Source organism: Raphanus sativus, chromosome 2 (genome assembly GCF_000801105.2).
Source record: "Raphanus sativus cultivar WK10039 chromosome 2, ASM80110v3, whole genome shotgun sequence".
Classification (NCBI taxonomy): Eukaryota; Viridiplantae; Streptophyta; class Magnoliopsida; order Brassicales; family Brassicaceae; genus Raphanus; species Raphanus sativus.
In genome coordinates, this window is record NC_079512.1 from 15,613,970 (window position 1) to 15,636,168 (window position 22,199).

Sequence of the window (22,199 nt, forward strand, 5' to 3'; positions counted from 1 at the left end):
CTATTGCTAGTTATTTTTTTGTTATTATCGAAATAAAACTTCAAACGAAATTGTGTTGCTCTCGTTTGGCCAGTATCATTTAGCCAATTTGGAGCAGAGCAGTAGACATGCGGAGAGTTGCATACTCATGATCTTCCGCCTTTGGTAAGGCAGTCTGCACAGACATTCAACGATTTCAGAATATGTGTTTTGGAAATTTCAAGAAGTACCATAGATAGAGTTTTAATTTATCAAATTCAGCTGCCATAAGAGGCCAATCTTCTTCAGTGTGTATCAGCTTGACGAATTCTTCAGCTTCTGCATGGAGAGGCGATGTCGCATTCTTCTCCTTGCACCCCCAAACAAGGTCGGGAATCATGCGTTCAAAAGCAAAAAACCCAAGCCAGCTCTTTCGTTATTGCTTATCCAGGATGCGTCCGTTTGGCAACTCCATTGTAATGGACTAGGGATCTGTGGCAGGGAACATGTAGTATTTTGCGGCTCCTCATGCAAGTTGTCTTCAAATTCTGTTACTCGCTGAGCTAAGGTCCAAATTTCCGCTTCCTTTGCCGTTATTTGAAGTGTATGTTACATCTTTGTTGTTGAAAAATTTTCCATTTCTTGCCTTCCATATATACCATAGTATCCACGAGATCGAAGCCATCATTACAGCGTTTGTCCCTTGTTCCTTTATACGTATGAGAAGTTAGTCAATATTCGCATATAGTTATGCACGGGAAACGTCATGGAAAAGTTTGTATAAGAGATATGGCAAACTTGGAGAGATGGAGGACATTAAAAAAGGTGTGATTTATAGACTTTTTCTCTGCATCACATCGCATACAAGTAATGTCTCTTGCACAATGGTGATATTTTAATTGTTTTACTGTGGCTAAATAACCAGCATTTTCTTGCCATATGAAATGTTTGAGCTTTCGTGAAGCTTTGAACTTCCAAATTTCTTTTTAGCCCTATCGTACTCGGTTCCAAAACTAGTGAACAATGGTCAGCGGTTTGGATATCGCTTGCGACAAAGTAACCTGACTTTACTGTATATAGTCGAGACTTAAATAAGTCCCCACCGTAGCATTTGTTTCATCTTGTTATGCTCACTCGTATCGAAGTGAAGTGGGGTATGTCCTCTGCTGAACCATCACGTTTATCAAGTCGGAGTTCCGTTCCGGTCGCTCAGTGTCAATCAAATGATGTACCCATAGATTCTCATCTTGTGACGTTCTGACATTAGTAGGAGGTCTCGCAGGGTTTTTTTTGGAGCCAAGGTCCCTCACAAATCTATGTATCATGTCTGATTTCTATCTTTTTCCTAAGACCTCGTTGCAGGACCTGTCTCGATGCGACTATGATGCGCCAGCCGTAGGAAGGATTATTTGCTCGCTCTACTTTCATTGGTGTTGTATGTCTGTAATACATGCCTTTCAAAATCAGAACTAGGAGGGAATGAGGGTACTTGAGCGTTCTCCACGTCTGTTTTGCTAGAAGAGTGATGTTGAAGTCTTGAAAATCATGAAACCCCAGTCCTCCTTCTTCCGTCAGTACACAGATCTTATCCCAAGTCACCCAATGAAGACCTCTATTATTTTCCTTGGTACTCCACAGAATCTTGCGACTGCGCTCGTAAGATTTTTTGTTATTCCTTGTGGCAGAAGATGGCACGACATAACATAGGACGGTACTGCGCTACTTCTTTGACCTGAACTTCCTTGCTCCCTTTTGAAAGAAACTTCATCGACCATGAGTTTTTCCGGTCATTTAATCTCTCTTTGACGAAGCTAAACACTTGTTTCTTAGAAACACATATTTTATGGTATATTTGAAAGGCACAAAACAATAAAGTTTTTAGTAATTTGGATGTGGATCCTCGAGATATCCTTCAATTAGCTGAAACAGAATCACAAATCTGGCATGAGACACAAATCCCAACTGATCAGAGAACCGATCAATCTCAATCAGACTCTAGTGTTCCAATCCCGGTCATCCCAGGTAAATGGTGCTTCTCAGATGGGTCATGGAAAGACAAAAAATTATTCTCAAGACAAGGGTGATACAAAAACCGGAATTAGATTAATGGGAGCAAGGAATACAAGAGCGAGTCAGTCACCTCTACACTTGGAGATTGAAGCTCTTGTGTGGACGGTTACAACTTTCCTCATCACTTTAAAACCTTCTATGATGGCTCCCAGAACAATGAACAAGTACTTGAATCTGCCCGAATCATCCAATTTCACACTCATGATTGTCTGATGATTGATCTTCTATAACATGTACAAATAAGAATAAACATTTGATAACTTTCTTTGGGAGTCCCACGCAAAATGCTCACAACTTTTTTTTTACCTCTCAAAACAGTGGAGTATGATATATTGACACACAATTTTGTCAACATAACCTTGATAATGCTGGGAAGAGGAGTTTCCATTTCTTCTGGATAATCATCATGCAATATAGATGCAACTAGATGTGGCGTGTCTTTCCTCTTTGAGTTGCAGTTACTCTGACTTCCATGCGAGCATGTATGCATCTTGTTGTATGTTCTGATAGAGAACATTTGGAGTTTTTAATCTTCGCAGCCCGTAGTCCCCATTTACATCATTCCTTAATACATTTTAGCACTAATCGCTTCTTTTCCGATTTTACCACATTAAACCCAAAAGTTTTCTTACATGCGTCTCTATTCACCACTTCTTGCACTACCTTTCTGCTAGCAAACTCTTGTTGTATTTTCAAACCTAGACCGTCTTCCCATTCCTCCATAAACTGAATCGGTTCGACAATAGGTGGAACATCTACATTTCCATCCCAAAATTCTCTGTCTTCATGACCATTATCCACAATGCCATCAACATTTTCCTTTACATTGCCATCAACATGGCCATCAACATTTTCATCCACATTTACTTCTTCATCACTTTTTCCAACATCTCCTCAATCGCCACAATTCACTCCTCGGGTTGTTTATCAAATTGATTGTTGTCACCATATAAAGTTATGGCTTTATCTCTGATTTCATCATCATTCGATTGCCACACCTCATAGTTCATACCTAAAGTACTTCGTTTGTCCGCTCTTGAAAGTTGCTTTGGGAATTCTGTGCTTTTGATGACCTGCACAAATAAAATGCACATACAGTTGTTTTTATCAATGGGAAATAGATAACCATAAAGGTCGTCATCATCACAAATGGGAACTTTTTCCTCAAACCCAACCAGCAGTGGAATGTAACCCAATTTCAACTTCACATTACTTTCATCTACCGCGAGCTTTTTGCATATCCGAGCTTCTACGATTGAAACAGTTACCTCGTACGTATCATTCTTCAACACTGAACAATACATGTGATCTTCACATCTTAAGTGTATGATGAGGTTGTTGCTCATTGGAACCTGCCAAAAGCATTGATACCATCCATTATGCATAGAAAAATCATCCCTACAAAAGTAATCCGTATGCAGAAAGTTTTGAAGATATAACAGTATTAGTAGTTCTACCACAATTATCAATAATACTAGTTTCCCCAGTTCTCCTCTCATATCTGTATTGATTTTGAAATCTACATTCAATGCACTATGAATCAAACAATGCAAGCATTCGCATACTCAATTCAAGTCATAATGGATTTAAATAACAAGGTGCAACATCTAAATCCATCCTAATCAGGTTTTCCAGCTTATTCAAAAGCTATGAAACCGTAAAACATACCCGTTTTGAACCTTCGACAGTGGAGGATACACCAGTGGTGGACAGGGGATACGATTGGACCTTACAAAGCAGCGGAGAACGAAGGAGGACCGACCAGAGCAGCTTTCGAGTGGGAGAGAAGAACCCCGAGTCGCTCTCGTCTGGTTTCGTTTTCTAAACGAGAAAACACAAAACAAGAAACCGCAAATTCAACAAACCAAAATGCTTTTCGTTTATTATTCTTTTTGATTTTTATTTAATTTATTTTATATTATCATAGGTTAATATTGTAAATGCAGATCCTTTAATGAATACTAGGTGATTTTCCCGTGCTCATGCACGGATATAAATATTTATAAAGTAAATATATATTAAAATAATTTATTGCTATTTACTTTTAATTTTAAATTATTTTATAATTTGTATGCATAATATATTATAATATTATATTACTTTAATTAGAACTATGATTTTAGATATGTTATATCTAGTCGACTTCATTGTTTCTACTGTTGATTTAGTTATCATTTGGGTATATTGGATTATATACATTTATTTGAATTCAACTATAATATTTTTTATTCTAAATATAGTACGATTTTAATTAATTTTTTATTTGCATTTAGGTTGATTTTTGTTTTAGATATGTAAATATATTTTAGTAATTTATGTATAACTTAAGATATATTGTGCTTATAATTAAATATAAATAAACCAAATTGTTTGACTCCAAATTACGTAAATTAGTGTAACGATAATATTCTGAAGTCACATGCATATATATAAATTTTACAAAAGAACTAAATTGTAACAGTTGATTAATATTTTTTTCATTTGTTAATGTGTTTTGAGTCATCCTATAATTTATATTTATAAAACAAATTATAATTATTATAAAATTATATTTTCTTATTGTAATTAAATCTATGATTTTAGATATAAGTTGGATTAGTGAAGTCACTGATGTTATGAATATATTGAGTTAGATATATTTTTTCAAATTCAAACCGAAGTATAATTATTTTATTATAATTAACTCAAGTCAAATTAATTTTATTTATCATTAAATGTGTATGTATTTTCATAATCTATATCAAATTAATTGTTGTTTTTAAAGATATTAGAAAATAAAGCGATAATATATAGGTAGTTACATATATAAGTAACTAATACAAGACATATCAATATCTACATATAATTAAAATATTTTTATAAATTGTAAATAATTTATGCCTTTTAATTATGGTTATATTAGATTCAACGAACATAAAAAATAAAATTTCAAAAGAAAAAAATATACACAATTTAATAATGATAAAATATAATATATTTACCTCTTTAAAGTATATAGTGGGATGTTGTTTTAAAATATTTTATAATTATTTGATCAAAAGATGTTTCTTGTTAAAATTTATTTTTAGTTTTTTTGATATCTTTCTAAAATAAGCAGTAAAACATCTATTAGTTTATGTTACTTAAATATTTTATGTAAATCATCTAAAACAATATATAGATATATAAATATATTTCTATTACTTTGAAAATATATTGATATATTGTTCTACTGTTTAAAATTATGTTTTATAAGAAATAATATTTATTTTTCTAATATAAAGATAGTCTGTGAAAATATGAATATAAAGAAAGTATATTTTATGTTATTTTTAAATGGAATTTTACTATTTTGTGAAATTTCCTTTTTAATGAAATAATATTATTTATACATATATTTTTCGTTTTTAAATTCGATTTTTAAACTTTATAAATGTTTCTTTTTTATTATATATATTATTTGGAAAATTTAAAAAAGGAAACTAAATAAAAATCAATAATAGTATTTAAATATAGTATTTTTTTTCATTAAGGGTATCAATGTAATCAATCATCGTGAAAGTTAACGTGAGTGCGACACATAGGAAACTGAGTTCTCAAATAATATTATAGAGATGAAGGATATGAAGATTTTGGAAGGATATAAGTGATTTAAAATTTTCAACTAAGAGAGTTTGAGATGATGTCTCTCCTGGTGATGCTCAGTAGGCATGGGCATTCGGAGTCCCAATCGGGTTTCAGTTTTTCGAGCTTATGAAAATCAGCTCCATTCGGATTATTTGAAAGTTTGGTTTAAGATTGGTTTGGGTTATATCGAGTTTAGGTCGGGTTGGTAAATCTTCAAAGAACCGGTACAACCCAATGTACTTTTGGATTTGGGTCCCAATCGGTTCTTTGATTACAAAAATACCTAATGTGTACCCACTTTGTAACCAAAACATAACCAGTACAAACCAAAACATTTTTCTAACCAAAACATAAGTAAAATCGATTCAAAAATGAAAAACGAACATCCACTGTGATCATTCAAAATCAAAGAAAAGAGAAATATATTTATTAATGAAAAAACAAATATATGAAAGTATAAAATGAAGTTCAAGTCCTTATAAAATGAGTAACATTGTTTAATAAAAACAAAATCTAAATCTAAATATTTCAAGATTTAAAAGCCACATTCAACCATCAACATTGATGTTATAGAATCATCAACCTTCATGTAATAGATAAGTATATTAGATGTTTAATATATTTAGAATATTTATTAGGAATTGATATCATATTTTATACAAGATTTTTTTCGGGTTTGAACGTTTCAGATTCTATCGGATATCCATTTATGTTCGAGTTCGGTTCGGATAATGTCCATAACCTCAACAACCATAAAACAAGATCCATTCAGTATTTATGTCGGGTTTGAATGGGTTCAGTTCATTTGTATCGGATCGGAGTCGGTTCGGAAAGATGAGATTCTGTTTATTTGCCCAGTGTTCAGAATTGAAAACAATGTCGTTTTGCTGCTTCCTCTTTACCTTAGCACACCGGAGCATCATCATCATCATCATAGACAGGGGCGGACGCAGGTGTAGGGGTATGGGGGCACGTGCCCTCTACTCTTTTTTTTTTGGAAAAATTTATGATTATTTGAATAAATTGTTGTTACATTAATGAATAAATAGATAAAGTGCCCTCAACTCATAACATTCTTTTTTTTTTTTTTTTTAGTAGAGATTAGCGTTCGGGTACCAATTCGGGGTTGAATCTATTCGGATTTCGGGGTTTTCAGGGTCAAAGATTCAAGCTTCATTCTCGTATTTCTAAATTTTGGTTTGGATTCCGTTCGAATTTTTACAGGTTCCGTTCGGGTTCGGATAACTCATTTAAATTATTTTAATTTTTTAAAAATTCATTATATAATTTAAACTTCACAAAATATATAAACAAAATAATATATTACATATAAATTTGAATAACATATTTTAAAATATATAAACATAATATATAAATTAGTTTGGTTTGAATATTTGGATAGAAAATCAACAGATCTTTTAAGTATTTTTTTACTGTTTTGAGTATACTTTTAGCTTTTTTAAACATTTACTTTTGACTATTTGTATATATTTTTTCAAGTATTTTGGATAGCTATATATTTTGGATGTTTTTAATATACAGTAAATCTAAAAATAATTAATATATTTAGATATATAAATTTATTTCAGATACATTAAGGTATCTGAAATATTTAGTCTCGGGTTGGATTTGGATCAGATTCAGTTCTCTACATATTAAAATTTTGAATCCGTACGGATATTTAATCAAATTTCGACAGATTCGATACAATTTTTATCAGATTCGGTTCAGTCCTTCGAATTCTAATTTCTTTTTACAGACCCTAGTTTTTAGTATTATGCCCCCAGACTAAAAATGTTTCTGGATCCGCCACTGATTATAGAACCAATTTTGTCCGTAGCCAGCCAGCCAGCCAACAAGGGAAACCGCCATCCTCAACCAAAATCGCCCCTAACCTTTCTGATGCAACAGAACGCGCCTCGTTAAGACAACTGACGCGATCTCTCTCTACACAAGGCATTTGAGGAGCAATAATAACAGAACCACACCACACGTTAAAGGTTTAATTCTTTTGGGTTTGGTTTCTCCTCTTATTTCACATTGTCTGAGATTAGAAATTTGCTTGTAAAATCAAAGGCTATGGCGGCTATTTCTGGTGCATTTGTTGTTAGCCAGCCGTCGTTATCATCGAGACAACACCATTCTCCGACCATGTTAGGCATTCGTGCTTTTCCGATGAGCAACAAGACAACTGGAGGTCTGATCCGTTGCGAGGTTTCTTCATCAACGGTCTCGGCTCTTCAGCAGCTTAAGAAGTCCTCCATTGACAGTAACCAATCTCTCTCTCTCTCTCTGATTGTGTTTGATATTTTCTGATATGTTATACTCTCTCTATCTCTCTCTCTCTCTCTCTCTCTCTCTCTGCAGGATACACAAAGGAGAGAAGCAGCATTGTTGTGATTGGTCTTAGCGTCCACACTGCTCCTTTAGAGATGCGTGAGAAGCTTTCCATTCCTGTTGCTGAATGGCCTCTTGCTATCTCTGAGTTGTGCGCTTTGAACCATATCGAAGAAGCTGCTGTTCTCTCTACCTGTAACCGTATGGAGATTTATGTCTTGGCCCTCTCTCACCACCGTGGTGTCAGAGAAGTCACCCAATGGATGTCCAAGGTTCTTTCTCTCTGTCTCCTGCACTTACTACTACACTTGATAATTATTCAATATTTTGATAGTTATATGTTTGTTGAATCTTTTAGTGTTACAATCAATGCTATTTGATCTTTTTTGCCAGAGAAGTGGAATCCCAGTTTCTGACATCTGTCACCACTGGTTTCTTCTGTACAACAATGACGCCACGCAACATCTGTTTGAAGTCTCAGCTGGTCTCGACTCTCTTGTCCTAGGAGAAGGTCAGATACTCTCACAGGTTAAACAAGTCAGAGAAAAACTACGAAGTGGGTTTGGTATGGTCATCCCTGGGCTGTTTGAAAAGGCTATTACCGCTGGGAAGCGTGCCAGAGCAGGGACGGGTATCGCCTCTGGGGCTGTTTCCGTTAGCTCTGCTGCCGTCGAGCTTGCTCTCACCAAGCTTCCACCAGGATATGCATCCTCCTCTGCTATGATGCTGGTTGTTGGCGCAGGAAAGATGGGGAAGCTTGTGATCAAGCACCTGGTTGCTAGAGGTTGCACTAGAATGGTTGTTGTGAACCGGAGCCAAGAGAGAGTTGCAGCTATTCAAGAGGAGATGCCATCTGGCGTTGAGATCATTTATAAACCCCTTGATGAGATGCTAGCTTGTGCTGCAGAAGCCAGTGTAATCTTTACCAGCACAGCATCTGAGACACCATTGTTCTTGAAGGAGCACGTCGAGTCTCTCCATCTTACGGGTGCTCCGAGGCTCTTTGTTGATATCTCTGTTCCTAGAAACGTTGGATCTTGTGTTGCTGAATTAGACGGCGCGCGGGTTTACAACGTGGATGACCTCAAAGAAGTTGTTGCTGCCAACAAAGAAGACAGGGCGAGGAAAGCAATGGAAGCTCAGGATATAATAAGAGAGGAAAGTAGAAAGTTTGAAGCGTGGAGGGACTCTTTGCAGACGGTTCCAACAATCAAGAAACTAAGAAGAAAAATAGATAGAATCAGAGCTGTTTCGGTTGAAAAGTTCATGTCGAAATATGGGAAAGACATGGACAAGAAGACGAAGGAAGCAGTAGAGGATCTAACCCGAGGTATGGTGAACAAGATCCTGCACGGTCCAATGAAACACTTGAGATGCGATGACACTGAGAACAGACGGCTGCATGAGACGCTGGAGAACATGGAGGCTCTCAACAGAATGTTTGAACTCGAACTAGAGTTACTCGAGGAGAAGATCAGAGCAAAGATGGAACAGAAATAGAGAGAGAGAGAGGCATCCATTTTTTTAAACATGAGTAGAGAGTGAACATGTCCTCATTTTGATGACAAGTAAGCCACAATTGTTTTATTTATTACGTTTGTGTTTGGTAATTTTTAACTCTTGCGTTCCGAAAGAATGATAATCGGTGGTATACAACACAGACTAGTAAGAGTGAGTAACCTTTTACAGCCTTTTTAGATCATAACCTCGTTTTGTTTATGATGTCTTTGATGACAAACAAGCAAGTAGAGTTTGTAGAGAGAAGCCCATGTGTCGAATAAAGTGAATAAGGGAGGAAGAAGGGAGATCTGGCTGGTATTGAAACTGAATAAAAGGTGGGAACTTATAGAGAAGTTTGAGAATCAGGTGGAGGATACGTACGAAAAGAGCAAGAACAGAGATAACCAAACATAATACAGAGCTTAAAGATGGATGTTTCTGGTTCAGAAGTGTTATTGTTGATGATGGGATGAAGATTTACGTGAAAGATCTTGTCTTGGTGACATGATTAATCATCATAATGCCTGGCTAAAACGAACATAATTTGATCAGAATTTTACATTTAGAGGATCAAGAACCGTAATACGGTGATAAGAAACACAAGGATGTGACAAAGAAACTCGACATGGTTTGCCGTCTGATACATTATGTAAGAGATAGAGACTATGAGGACTTATTATGTAAATATCTTTGACCTAGTCACACATTGTACTCAGTATATATTGTACTTTCACGTAATCAATAGAATCAAGTTGGCACAATCTCTACATGGTATCAGAGCGCCTCGATACCTAGACCTAAAAACTTTCAGCCGCCAATTCCTTTTTTTTTTCTTTTCAAAATTTTTTTCACGACAAACATGTCGTCTTCTTCCAATGAAACCATCACCATCACTGAAAATCCCACCATTCTTAATATCAATATGACAAATGTTACTAAGCTTACCTCTGAGAACTTCTTGATGTGGAGCCGTCAAGTAACAGCCTTGCTCAATGGATATGATCTTGCAGCACATATCGATGGATCGACTGCCCCTCCCTCTCCTACGATCACTACCGACGGGAACACTGTCCCAAACCCCTCATACTCTCTCTGGAAGCACCAAGACAGCCTCATCTTCAGTGGACTCCTCGGTGCGATCACCACCACGCTTCAGCCTCTCTTGTCCACGGCACAAACCTCCGCTGAGATCTGGTCCCGTTTGTCTGAGACGTACGCTAAGCCTAGCAGAAGCCATGTCAAACAAATCAAGCAACAAGTCAGGGAGTGGACCAAGGGAACCAAGTCAATCGACGAGTACTTCCAAGGTTTCACAACTCGTTTCGATCATCTTGCACTTCTCGGCAAACCATATGACCATGAGGATCAGATTGAATTTATTCTTGCCGGCTTACCTGAAGAATACAAAACTGTTGCTGATCAGATTGAAGGTCGCGATCTCGCACCATCTCTCTCGGAAGTTCACGAGAAACTCCGAAACAGAGAAGCTACACTTCAAGTTGCGGCTGCTGTTACTCCAGTCCCTATCTCGGCGAATGCAGCGTCTCATCGTGGCAACAACAACTCATACAATAACCGTCGCAACAACACTCGTGGCTACAATCAGACCTGGCAGCAACAACAGTTCGTGCCAAGGAACCAGCAGCAGCACCAACCCGCGCCAAGGAACCAGCAGCAGCAATACACTCCGCGTGGCTATCAAGGCAAGTGCCAAATCTGTGGCGTCTTTGGCCACAGTGCTCGCAAGTGCTCTCAACTCCAGCAACCTACTCGGGACTACCAGAACTCGGCTGCCTCGTCTTCATCCTCCTATGCGCCTTGGCAACCTCGGGCAAATATGGTCTCCGCTCCAGCTAACTACAACGCCAACAATTGGCTTCTCGATAGCGGAGCCACACATCACTTGACGTCTGACCTCAACAATCTGGCGCTACACCAGCCCTACCTTGGCGGGGAAGACGTCACCATAGCCGATGGTTCTGGTTTGCCCATTACTCATTCTGGTTTCACTACTCTTAATACTCTTGATCGTCCGTTGAAGCTGAATGAAGTTCTATGTGTTCCTGATGTTCAGAAGAATTTAATCTCAGTCTATCGATTGTGCAACACTAACAAAGTGTCTGTTGAATTCTTTCCTGCTCATTTTCAGGTGAAGGACCTCAGCACGGGAACCCCGTTGCTCCAAGGCAAGACTAGGAAAGAACTATACGAATGGCCAGTCACCCCTCACCTCGCCTCCACCTTCCTTGCCTCACCTACACCCAAAACGTCCCTCACCTCATGGCATGCTCGACTTGGCCATCCGTCTCTTGCTGTTTTACGATCTATTGTTGCTCATTTTTCTTTACCAGTTACAAACTCTTTAAAAGAAACTGTTTCTTGCACCGATTGTTTACTTAATAAAAGTCATCAACTTCCCTTTCATACAAACACTATCTCCTCTTCATACCCTCTTGAATACCTTTATAGTGATGTTTGGACCTCACCGATCTTGTCGATAGATAACTACAAGTACTATCTTGTTATCGTCGATCACTATACCCGCTACACTTGGTTATATCCACTCAAACAAAAGTCCCAAGTCAAGGACACCTTCATCACCTTTACCGCACTGGTTGAAAACAAACTGAAACAGCGGATTGGAACTCTCTACTCCGACAATGGTGGTGAGTTCATCGCCCTCCGAGCCTTCCTAGCGAACCATGGGATCACTCACTACACCACACCGCCTCACACCCCTCAACTCAATGGAATCTCTGAGCGCAAACACCGCCATATTGTCGAGACTGGCCTCACGTTACTCACCAAGTCCTCAATGCCCAAAACCTACTGGAGTTATGCTCTCTCCACAGCCACATACCTCATAAACCGTATGCCCACGCCATTACTTCAAGGCGATTCCCCCTACCACAAACTATTCCGTCAAGCACCGAACTACACCAAACTTAGAGTCTACGGTTGCCTCTGTTTCCCATGGCTCCGTCCCTACACCAAACACAAGCTCCAATCGCCCTCCTTACCATGTGTCTTCATCGGCTACTCGCCAACTCAAAGTGCCTACCTCTGTCTAGACAAACCAACTGGACGCATCTACACCTCGCGACATGTTCGGTTTGTGGAAACAGAGTTCCCCTACTCCTCACCGTCTCCTCTACCCAAAGCACCACAACCTGAAGAAGCCACACCACAACCCTTCCCTCTAGCCACACCTGTACCGACTGCGCCTACTCGTATAGCTCCTTCAAAGTCGCCTACGTGCTCAGGTCCTTCATCTCCGGTGACAGGTACGAACTCTTCAAATCACTCTGTTTCTTCTTCTCCACAGGTCTCTGCGACTTCACCTGCATCGCCTGCGCCCTCTCCTCTACCTAACGCGACTCCTACTCCATCACCCGAACCTCCATCACCCACGCCTACTCCTCCATCACCCACGCCTACTCATCCACCCCCTTCACCAACTGTCCCACCTCCACCACCAGCTCCCCTAAATATACACCCGATGAGAACTCGTGCTAAAAACCAGATCAAGAAACCAAACCAGAAACTTACCCTTACAGCCTCAGTCTCCACGACCAAACCCAAAATTCCCACGTCTGTTGCAGAGGCTCTCCGCGACCCTCGCTGGCGCAAAGCTATGTGTGATGAGATTAACGCCATCATTAAGAACGGCACATATGTTCTGGTCCCACCGGAAGAATGGCAGAACATCGTTGGTGGGAAATGGGTTTTCACTATCAAGTATCTACCTAACGGTGAGATTGATCGCTACAAGGCCCGGTTCGTTGCCAAAGGGTTTCACCAACGTCAAGGACAAGATTTCACTGAGACTTTCAGTCCTGTCATCAAGGCCACTACGATTCGCTCTGTCCTCAATGTTGCAGTAAACAAGTCATGGCCTGTTCGACAGCTTGACGTCAATAACGCCTTTCTCCAAGGCACTCTACATGAAGAGGTTTATGTTGCTCAACCTCAAGGTTTTGTTGATCGAGACAGACCCCATCATGTCTGCAAGCTAAAGAAAGCCCTGTATGGCCTCCGCCAAGCCCCGCGAGCATGGTACCAAGAACTTCGTAGTCATCTCACCGGACTCGGCTTCATCAATAGCACTGCGGATACCTCTCTCTTTACTCTTAGAGTTGGCTCTGACTATGCGTATATCCTTGTCTACGTCGACGATATGCTTATCACCGGGAGCTCTGCAAAAATTATTCAGACTTGTCTCTCGAGTCTAGCTTCAAAGTTCTCCATTAAAGATCTTGGAGAGCTCCGATATTTTCTTGGGATTGAAGCCACTCGGACGACAGCGGGCTTGCATCTTATGCAACAACGATACATCACTGACCTACTTGAGAAAACAAAAATGTTGGGCGCAAAACCAGTTTCCACTCCGATGGCGCCAACGCCCAAACTGTCTCTCAACTCCGGTGATCGTCTCTCAAATCCCACTGAATACCGTCGTGTTGTTGGTAGCTTGCAGTACCTGTCTCTAACGCGACCTGACGTTGCTTTTGCGGTCAATCGCCTATCCCAATTTATGCACCAACCGACTGAGCTCCACTGGCAGGCAGCAAAACGTGTACTTCGGTATCTCGCCGGGACTGCAACACATGGAATTCTCATACGGAAAGGTTCTCCTCTTACTCTCCATGCATACTCCGACGCTGACTGGGCAGGAGATTCTGATGACTTCGTCTCCACAAATGCTTACATCGTCTACATAGGCAACAATCCGATATCGTGGTCCTCTAAGAAGCAAAAAGGTGTCGCAAGGTCCTCCACGGAAGCAGAATACAGATCCGTTGCAAACACTGCCTCCGAACTCCGCTGGATCTGCTCACTCTTCACTGACCTTGGTATACCATTGCCGACAGTACCTGTAGTGTATTGTGACAATGTTGGTGCGACTTATCTCTCTGCCAACCCCATCTTTCACTCCCGTATGAAGCACCTCGCGCTTGACTACCACTTCATCCGTGACAATGTTCGATCTGGCATCCTTCGCGTTACTCACATATCTACAAAGGATCAACTAGCTGATGCTCTAACCAAGCCTCTTCCGAGACCGAGATTCACTGAACTATCTTCCAAGATTGGAGTCACATACCTGCCTCCATCTTGCGGGGGCGTGTAAGAGATAGAGACTATGAGGACTTATTATGTAAATATCTTTGACCTAGTCACACATTGTACTCAGTATATATTGTACTTTCACGTAATCAATAGAATCAAGTTGGCACAATCTCTACACATTAAATCTTGAAAGTAGAGTCTATGCAGATATGTTTGTGATGACTCATTTTCTCATGTTTCACATTGGAGCCCGCTTTCAAGAAGTCGAAACAAGTGTGAGCAAATAAACAACACATACATTGTGTGGCTGGAAAATAATGAGATTGTGGTATATGGTTTTATGAAAGTTCCCTCAAAAAATCAATTTAGTCAATTGATCAAAGATACAAGACCGAAGATATCTGCCCGTAAATCTCCTTTTGTTTTGAAGATGTGACAAGCAGGATCGTCTATTTGCACGTGCAAATAGAGCAGTCGAACATGGTCAATATTTTTTTTTATTTAGTAATAGTTATAAATTTAAAATCATACTAGATCATGACCCGTGCGACCGCACGGGTATTATTTTTCTATTTTACTTTTTATTTATTTATACTAAATTATGTATTTTTAATATTTGATCGTTTTACATTACTAAGTTAGGGATGGGTACTTGGATATCCACTTGGACTCGATTAAAATCTATTCGAGTTTGAGATTTTCGAGTTTAAAAATTTCAGCTCTATTCAAATATTTATAAATATTGGTTCTGGTTCGATTTAGATATTTTTGGGTTCGGTTCGGCCTCGGATAACCCGTTTAAATTATTTTGAAATTTTCAAAATTTATATATACTTTAAATTTTTTAAAATATAAATTTAAATAGTGTAAGCCAAAATACCTAAATTTTAAATTAAAACAGGTTTAGCTTGAATATTTGGATAGAAAATAAGTATATATTTTAAGTATTTTTGGTGTTTTGATTATTGTTTACCTACTTTAGATGTTTACTTTTGACTATTTTAAATTTTTTTAAATATTTTAGACAACTTTAAAATAGTTTATATTTTGGATATTAACCCGATATCTATGCATAGTATACTTATATCGGTTTATTTATGAATGAAAAGTAAATGAAAAGTAAACGATGATTTTATATAAACCCAGATCAGTGTTTATATAAACTATAAAATATCAAATATAAAATATAAAATAGGGCAATTAAAATGTTAATGTTTATAGATGACATCTGGTGAGACATACGAAATGTATGGTCATTAGTGAATGTTAGTTTTCGACCTACCAAAAAAAAAGTGAATGTTATTTTTCGTTTTTAATTTGGAAACATACGAAGTGTACTGTGTACGCATCTATATTATAATTATAGGTAGGATGCGGAAGAGAATGTTTATAGTTATTAGTAAACGTCATTTAAGGAAATATATTAAAATTGGTTAAGATAGGTAAAATAATAAGAGGACCAACTTTAAAATCCACCTAAAAAAAGTTGTAATGTTTCTGTTTTAATAATATAGATATTTATAAGAAAACAGAATACTATATTTGAATTTAATTTTCGTATTTATAACCAATGAATATAAATTACAATTCTTTATTTAAACTAGAAATGCAGTAAATTATGAAGTAATTAGTATTTATATCAATTGTATATTCAATGGCAGTATAGAAAGTTAACATATTCTAATTTGATTATGTTAAGGAAACAATTACCAATTAGTGATTATAAATAGAGAGAAAAAGATTTATTTTCTTCACCTTTTTTTAATAAAAAATAGCAAACACAAAGGAAAAAACTAACCTACAACTTCTGCCGACAAAAAAAAAATGTCGTGTCTAATCAAAAGATAATAAACGTAAAAGAAAAACTAGAAAAGCTAGAAGAATGATCAAATTTGATAATTTGATTGATGATTTTGCATTGAAATAATTAAATTGGTAAATGGGGTATTTAGATATAAAATAATTAAATTAAAGTATTTATTTTATACTTTAATGATATTTTGTGAAAAATCTAAATTATTTCAAATCATTAAAAAGGTCTTAATTATTTTTTGAACAGAGTCTATATAAAGTTTAAGACGGCTCTGGTGACAAGTAGTAGGTGGAGATCATTTGATCCAGGAATTATCACCGTAATAAGCGGTGCCAACCATTAAAGCGACAGTGGCACCCTCCCGGACTACCACTCTAGCTCTCATCAAAACCTGACCCAACTGTGAATTGCCTCTTCTGAAACTAGTCACCCCAGCCTTGAGCACTCTCGCAGTCACAAGTGCGCCTGCAAATGGTATCATCATCCGCAAGAAATGATCAGTTTTTTTTCAATCAAGAAAAAAAACAGCGGTGCATATTCAAGAACATAGGGAGTAGCACTAGTATCTAGTCGAGACACTTTCCACACAATTTCGCTGGCCTATAGGCTACAGTGGAAGCCTGTCATTGATTAGAACACTGAAAGAATCAGTTTTTTATACTCAAGCATAAACACGAAGTTGTTCTCCAACAAAAATCACTTATGAATAGAGAGTTTTATACAGTCTGAAACTTGAGAGATTCTCAAACGAACAGAAAGACACTTATGCCAGAGCACACCGACTCAAAATGTGAAACAAAACACCACAACTGTATCTCAGTTTCAAAGTTTAAAACGACAAGGAGGAAAAATATTCAATTCAATCTATCGAATTCTGGAGAATAGTATCCAGAACATTTCATCCAATGATTCTGATTATGAATCAAAGAGAACAAGTATTGTGTACAGAGAAATCGGTAACCCTGAAAGAAAGTGAAACATCCGTATTTGGAAAAACATAAAAGAATTAATTTGGTTACCTATATCACCAAAATCAATTTACATTTTTTTGTCATACATCCGTTTAAAACTCCAAAGTTAAGCATGCTTGTGCAATTGTGCTTGAGTAGTGAAAGGATGTGTGACTTATTGAGAAGTGATTTGCGATACCATATGAGTGAGATCAAAGTACGGAGAAAGATCGGATGGTGATTGTAGAGTCAGTAAACAATGATTTCAATTGGAAAAATTAACGAATCGAGCGTTGGAACGGGATGAGGCCCAGATGCCGAGAGAGAGCGGACGTGGGTGACCCATTAGTCGTGGACGGTCGGGGCTTTACAAGTGGTATCAGGGCTGAGTAACCATCTCGGTTTTGACCCGAGAGGCGTCTTGAGACTTGTCGTGGAGCTCAACGAGAATGTTTCGTTCTTTAAGAGATGTTGAATTGTAACATCCCGAGTTGTGATATATGGAAAAGATTAAGAGAATTGATTTGACTACCTATGTCACCAAAGTTGACTTACATTTTCTGTCATACATCCGTTTAGAACTCCAGAGTTAAGTATGCTTGAGCTGGTGTAAGTGAAAAGATGAGTGACCTACCGGGAAGTGATTTGTGATACCGTGCGAGTGAGGCCAAAGCACGGAGAAAGGTCAAGTGGTGATTGCATGATCAGTAAACAATGATTCGAGCTTTTGGAAAAATTAACGGGCCGACCATTAGAACGGGATGGGAACCATGAGCCGAGGGAACGACCGTAGGTGACCAATTTGTCGTGGACGGTCGAAGCGTTACAAAAATTATGTTCGATTTCGATTAATTGAATAAAGGAAGACAAGTCAAGAGGAACGAGAGAATTTCTGACACGCTTATTCTCCTAGAACAGATCTTCCCTCTCTGCTTCTACCCCCACTCATCCCTCAGTGCCAAGCCGAAGAAGTTGAATCCCCTATATACTAAAGTAGGGATGTTAAAATGGTTTGAAGACTGCGGGCTTAAGCGGGTTTAATGTAAGCGGACTGACCCGTGACCCGTTTATAATCATGCAGAAATAAACGGGTCTGTACGGGTTGGTCTGTTTAGACCTGTTTCGTTGATGGCATACTCGTTAACTAAACGGGTATCCGTTTTGGCCCATTTATAAGTTTTTTTAAAAACAATTTTTTAAGAAAATTAAAAATTTATATTTTTAAAACGAATATAGAGATATGTTTTTAAAAATCATAGTTGTGTTTTTGAAACAAAATAGTTAAATTATGTTTAGTTTGTATGTGTTTTTGTATAATTTTTCTTTTAATTTCGTATGTGTACCAATGACAAATCTGTATTTAAAATAATTAAACTGCATTTAAAAAAAATAAACGGACTCACAGGCCTAAACAAGCATTTCTATGTTTTTAATTATTTTGTTATTTTTATTTTGTTTTTGATCTCGAGTTAACTCATTTAACTCATGATCAGTTGATTCTAGCAAGTCTACTTCGGGTTACTTGGTAACATTTGCGGGTGGAGCTCTTGCATGGCAATCAAGGCTGCAAAAGTGTGTTGCACTTTCTACAACTGAGGCAGAGTTCTGGCTGCAGTTGAAGCTTGTAAAGAGGTGTTGTGGATGTAGAAATTCTGTGAAGAAACCGGTTGCAAGCAAGAAAAGTATAAGCTGCTTTGTGATAGTCAAAGCGTCATTTGTCTCAGGAGGAATTCTACATTTCATTCGAAGTCAAAACACATCCAGAGAAGGTATCATTGGATAGAGATGTGGTTGCTTCTAAGGAAGTGTAACTTGCAAAAGTTCATACATATGATAATAGAGCTGATATGATGACAAAGTCTTTGCTGAGGGGAAGCTTGAAGTATGCCGAGTTATAACTGGATTGGTTGTTTCATCCATCTAGTCGGAGGGGGAGTTTGTTGGGTTCCTTCTAGATGGAGGAAACTCATTAGGTTTGGTTGGTGATAACCAAACTTGGAAGTTGGGTCATTGGTATTAGTCCATGAGATTAGTATTGGAATTTGGAAGTTATTGGGGTTAGTAAGACACTATATAAAGTCTTTTAACCTAATTGTGTGCAGTCAACAGAGAAATTAGAGTTGACACAAGAACGAAGAGTGCTTAAGAAGACTCATTAGACAAAAGAGAGAAAAGGAGAGAAGAAGACATATTTCGTCTGGGTTTGTCAAGGCAGATTAGAGGGTCAAACGGATCCGTATCAGGCTGATACTTTGTGGGAAGCTTCTTCAGTCAGTGGGTTAAAGGTGCATCGAAGGGATTTGGATTCTAAAAGTTGGATCTTCTGTTGCATGTGTTTTGGTGAAGCTGGCTGCCACAATTCTTCAGCAGTACTATCTTGAACATTTGGTAAATCCGACGGTGAGATCTTCTCTGATTGAGCTGAGATTTGGCAGAGGTGTTGTAGACTTGTTCATCTTAGATTTGTACGGTGGGATTAGTCTCTGGTTGCTGGAATCATTGTGACCTGAGGTCGTTTGGATTGCTCTCTTGTTGTTGTAGTATCTTGTGTTGGAGATAGCTCTTTGTAGTTATTATCTCTGTTCTGTTCAGGTTGTTGAACAAGGAGGACGTGGTTGTACTCATACCATTTATATAGTGGATTTTTGAGTGGACTACGGTCCTGTTGTTTTTTTCTTCATACAACATCGAAGAGGTTTTCCAACGTTAAAATTGTTTGTCTCGTTTATTTATCGCTTATTGCATATCCTGCTATCGTCGAAATATTTTCCTCACAGGTTCACAAAATGTCAGGGGAACACGGCCGTAACATTCCGCTGCGCCGTGCTTCCTTTTCCCCCAACACTGATTTGAAAGGTCTGATGCTAAACCTGTTGAGCTTGTAAATTGTGCTTGGTTTCAGTTCATCTTTGAAGCATGGCAGAAAGCGTGTCAAAATAAACCCTTGAATTGTTGTTTGACTATGGTGGTTTCATTAGGTAAGAAGAGTTAGTGATGACTGTAACAATAAAGTTATGGGCTAGGTAAGTTTGCGAGAATACCTTTGGTCGAGGAGGAGTAACTCAACTCCCATGAATATGTTCCCCTTCAAAAAGTTGCAGGCTTCCCAGCAATGAATCAGCCTAACCAAAACTTCTTTGGTACAGAAATCTCTTTGGAGGAAGTCAAACGTTTTTGGGATGGCAAGGGTCGATGGTGGAGCCATTGTTTTTTTTTATGGAGTTTTCTTTAAGGTCTTCTTCCATGGGTTTGTTGCTCGGATATTGAGTTTTATAAATATGTTTTTTATGATATTAGTATAAAAGTTATATCTAAACAAATAAAAATGTAAAACTATACATTTTTAGATAATATATGTTTAATGTAGTATTTCCATTTGTTAAATTATATATTTACTTATTATATTTAAATTAATAAAAATATAAAACTATATATTTTTCATATAAGTGTTTAAAAATAGAATTTCAATTATTTAAATTGTATATTAATTTAAAATGTAAAATACCACGTGGCTTATTCTAGAAGAATGTTTGTTTGCTGATGTGAACGCTCTATGGAGCCTCGATTAATCACTTTTATTATCCTTTTTTATTTTTTTATCAGCAGAAATAAGATATAACTAGGATATGATCCGCACTTTGTACGGGGTGAGAGGAAAATTAAATATTTAAAATCACATCATATTTTAGTTTATATACCATAAAATCTAGAAGTCCGGCCATTTCAAACTAAAAGCAAACGTTAAAAGCTGAAAGATATATTCAATTGCTTTAAGAGATGTATAAATATAGTAAAACAATTGCTTTATCAATTAGTTTGCTATACAATTTAAGGGAATATGTACAATTATTTATTGACCAATCAATAATTGTACATCCCCTTAGTATTAAAATGGAAGCAAAAAAAGAGAATAACCTTTAAAGAGTACTATATTTTCGATTTTGCCAATTTGACGACGTGTCGGCACGAGGTTCCTTCTCATACCCTTTATGAAAGAAGGCTTACTCACTCTAGGATATTACGGCTATTGTCATTGGACAGACATGCATATTTGTATGCAAATGATACATAGTTTCATGTCCGAACATGTATAAAAGGAAAGAAGTCAATTTTAGGATTCAAGTGTATGGTTCACGTGATTTTTTCATTCCTTTCCACTTTCTATATTTTGAATTCATCTTTAATAAGATTTTGTAAATTTGTTTTGCACATGGAAATCGAATTATGACTCATATTAAATAGAGAGTGGAAAGAGCTTCTTTTTTTGGCAATTGAAATCGAATTATGACTCATATGGAAATCGAATTATGACTCATATTAAATAGAGAGTGAATTATGATCTTTTTATTTCGAAATCGAATTTTGATTATTCTCTTCCTTTCCACTTTCCATTTTTTGAAATGATCTTTACGAAGATCTTCCAATTTTGTTTTGCATATGGAAACTAAACCAAGTCTAATATTAAATAGTGAGTGAATTAGGAACTAATTAGATTCGTTTTTCCATGATTTGCATACGAAATTAGTTGCATTATTATCACTTTCTATATATATATATTTTAAGATCAGTCATTAGGGATTACGAGGTGTTACTCGGGTAATGGTGAACTTCACTGTGAGCCCGTCATGTGGATCATATCGTGTATCCAAACATCCTTACAAGATTGTGTTTCAAGCCACAACTAGAGTGAGGAACTCTGAATATTTGCCACATAATTTGAGTGGTTTCAACCCTTTGAACTACAAAGACCTCATGTCTGGAAATCTAGACACAGATTTTTTGGTTGGTAAGTATGCTTACGTTTCCATATTTTGTTTCTTATACAATTATTGTTTATCTTCTTCTAATATATATTTTTTTTATATTTCTATTAGATGTCATCGGTCAAATCGTGG

The 22,199-nt window shown here is 37.3% G+C and overlaps 1 protein-coding gene across 1 annotated transcript; it reads left to right on the forward strand.

The window, feature by feature from the left end:
• Positions 1–7,277: 7,277 nt before the first annotated feature.
• Positions 7,278–9,640, forward strand: LOC108819576 (glutamyl-tRNA reductase 2, chloroplastic). The gene is made up of 4 exons (XM_057000173.1): positions 7,278–7,634; positions 7,711–7,903; positions 8,002–8,243; positions 8,365–9,640. Exons 2-4 carry the CDS (start codon positions 7,714–7,716, stop codon positions 9,469–9,471), a joined length of 1,539 nt encoding a protein of 512 aa, XP_056856153.1. The 5' UTR covers positions 7,278–7,634; positions 7,711–7,713; the 3' UTR covers positions 9,472–9,640.
• The last annotated feature ends 12,559 nt before the right edge of the window (positions 9,641–22,199 follow it).

What these genes read in the sequence shown, in the direction of transcription:
- LOC108819576 (XM_057000173.1), top strand. Translation starts at nt 7,714, where the DNA reads ATGGCGGCTATTTCTGGTGCATTTGTTGTTAGCCAGCCGTCGTTATCA. An exon ending in TAAGAAGTCCTCCATTGACA is followed by an intron (nt 7,904 to 8,001) that starts GTAACCAATCTC and finishes CTCTCTCTGCAG; the next exon opens with GATACACAAAGGAGAGAAGC. An exon ending in TCACCCAATGGATGTCCAAG is followed by an intron (nt 8,244 to 8,364) that starts GTTCTTTCTCTC and finishes CTTTTTTGCCAG; the next exon opens with AGAAGTGGAATCCCAGTTTC.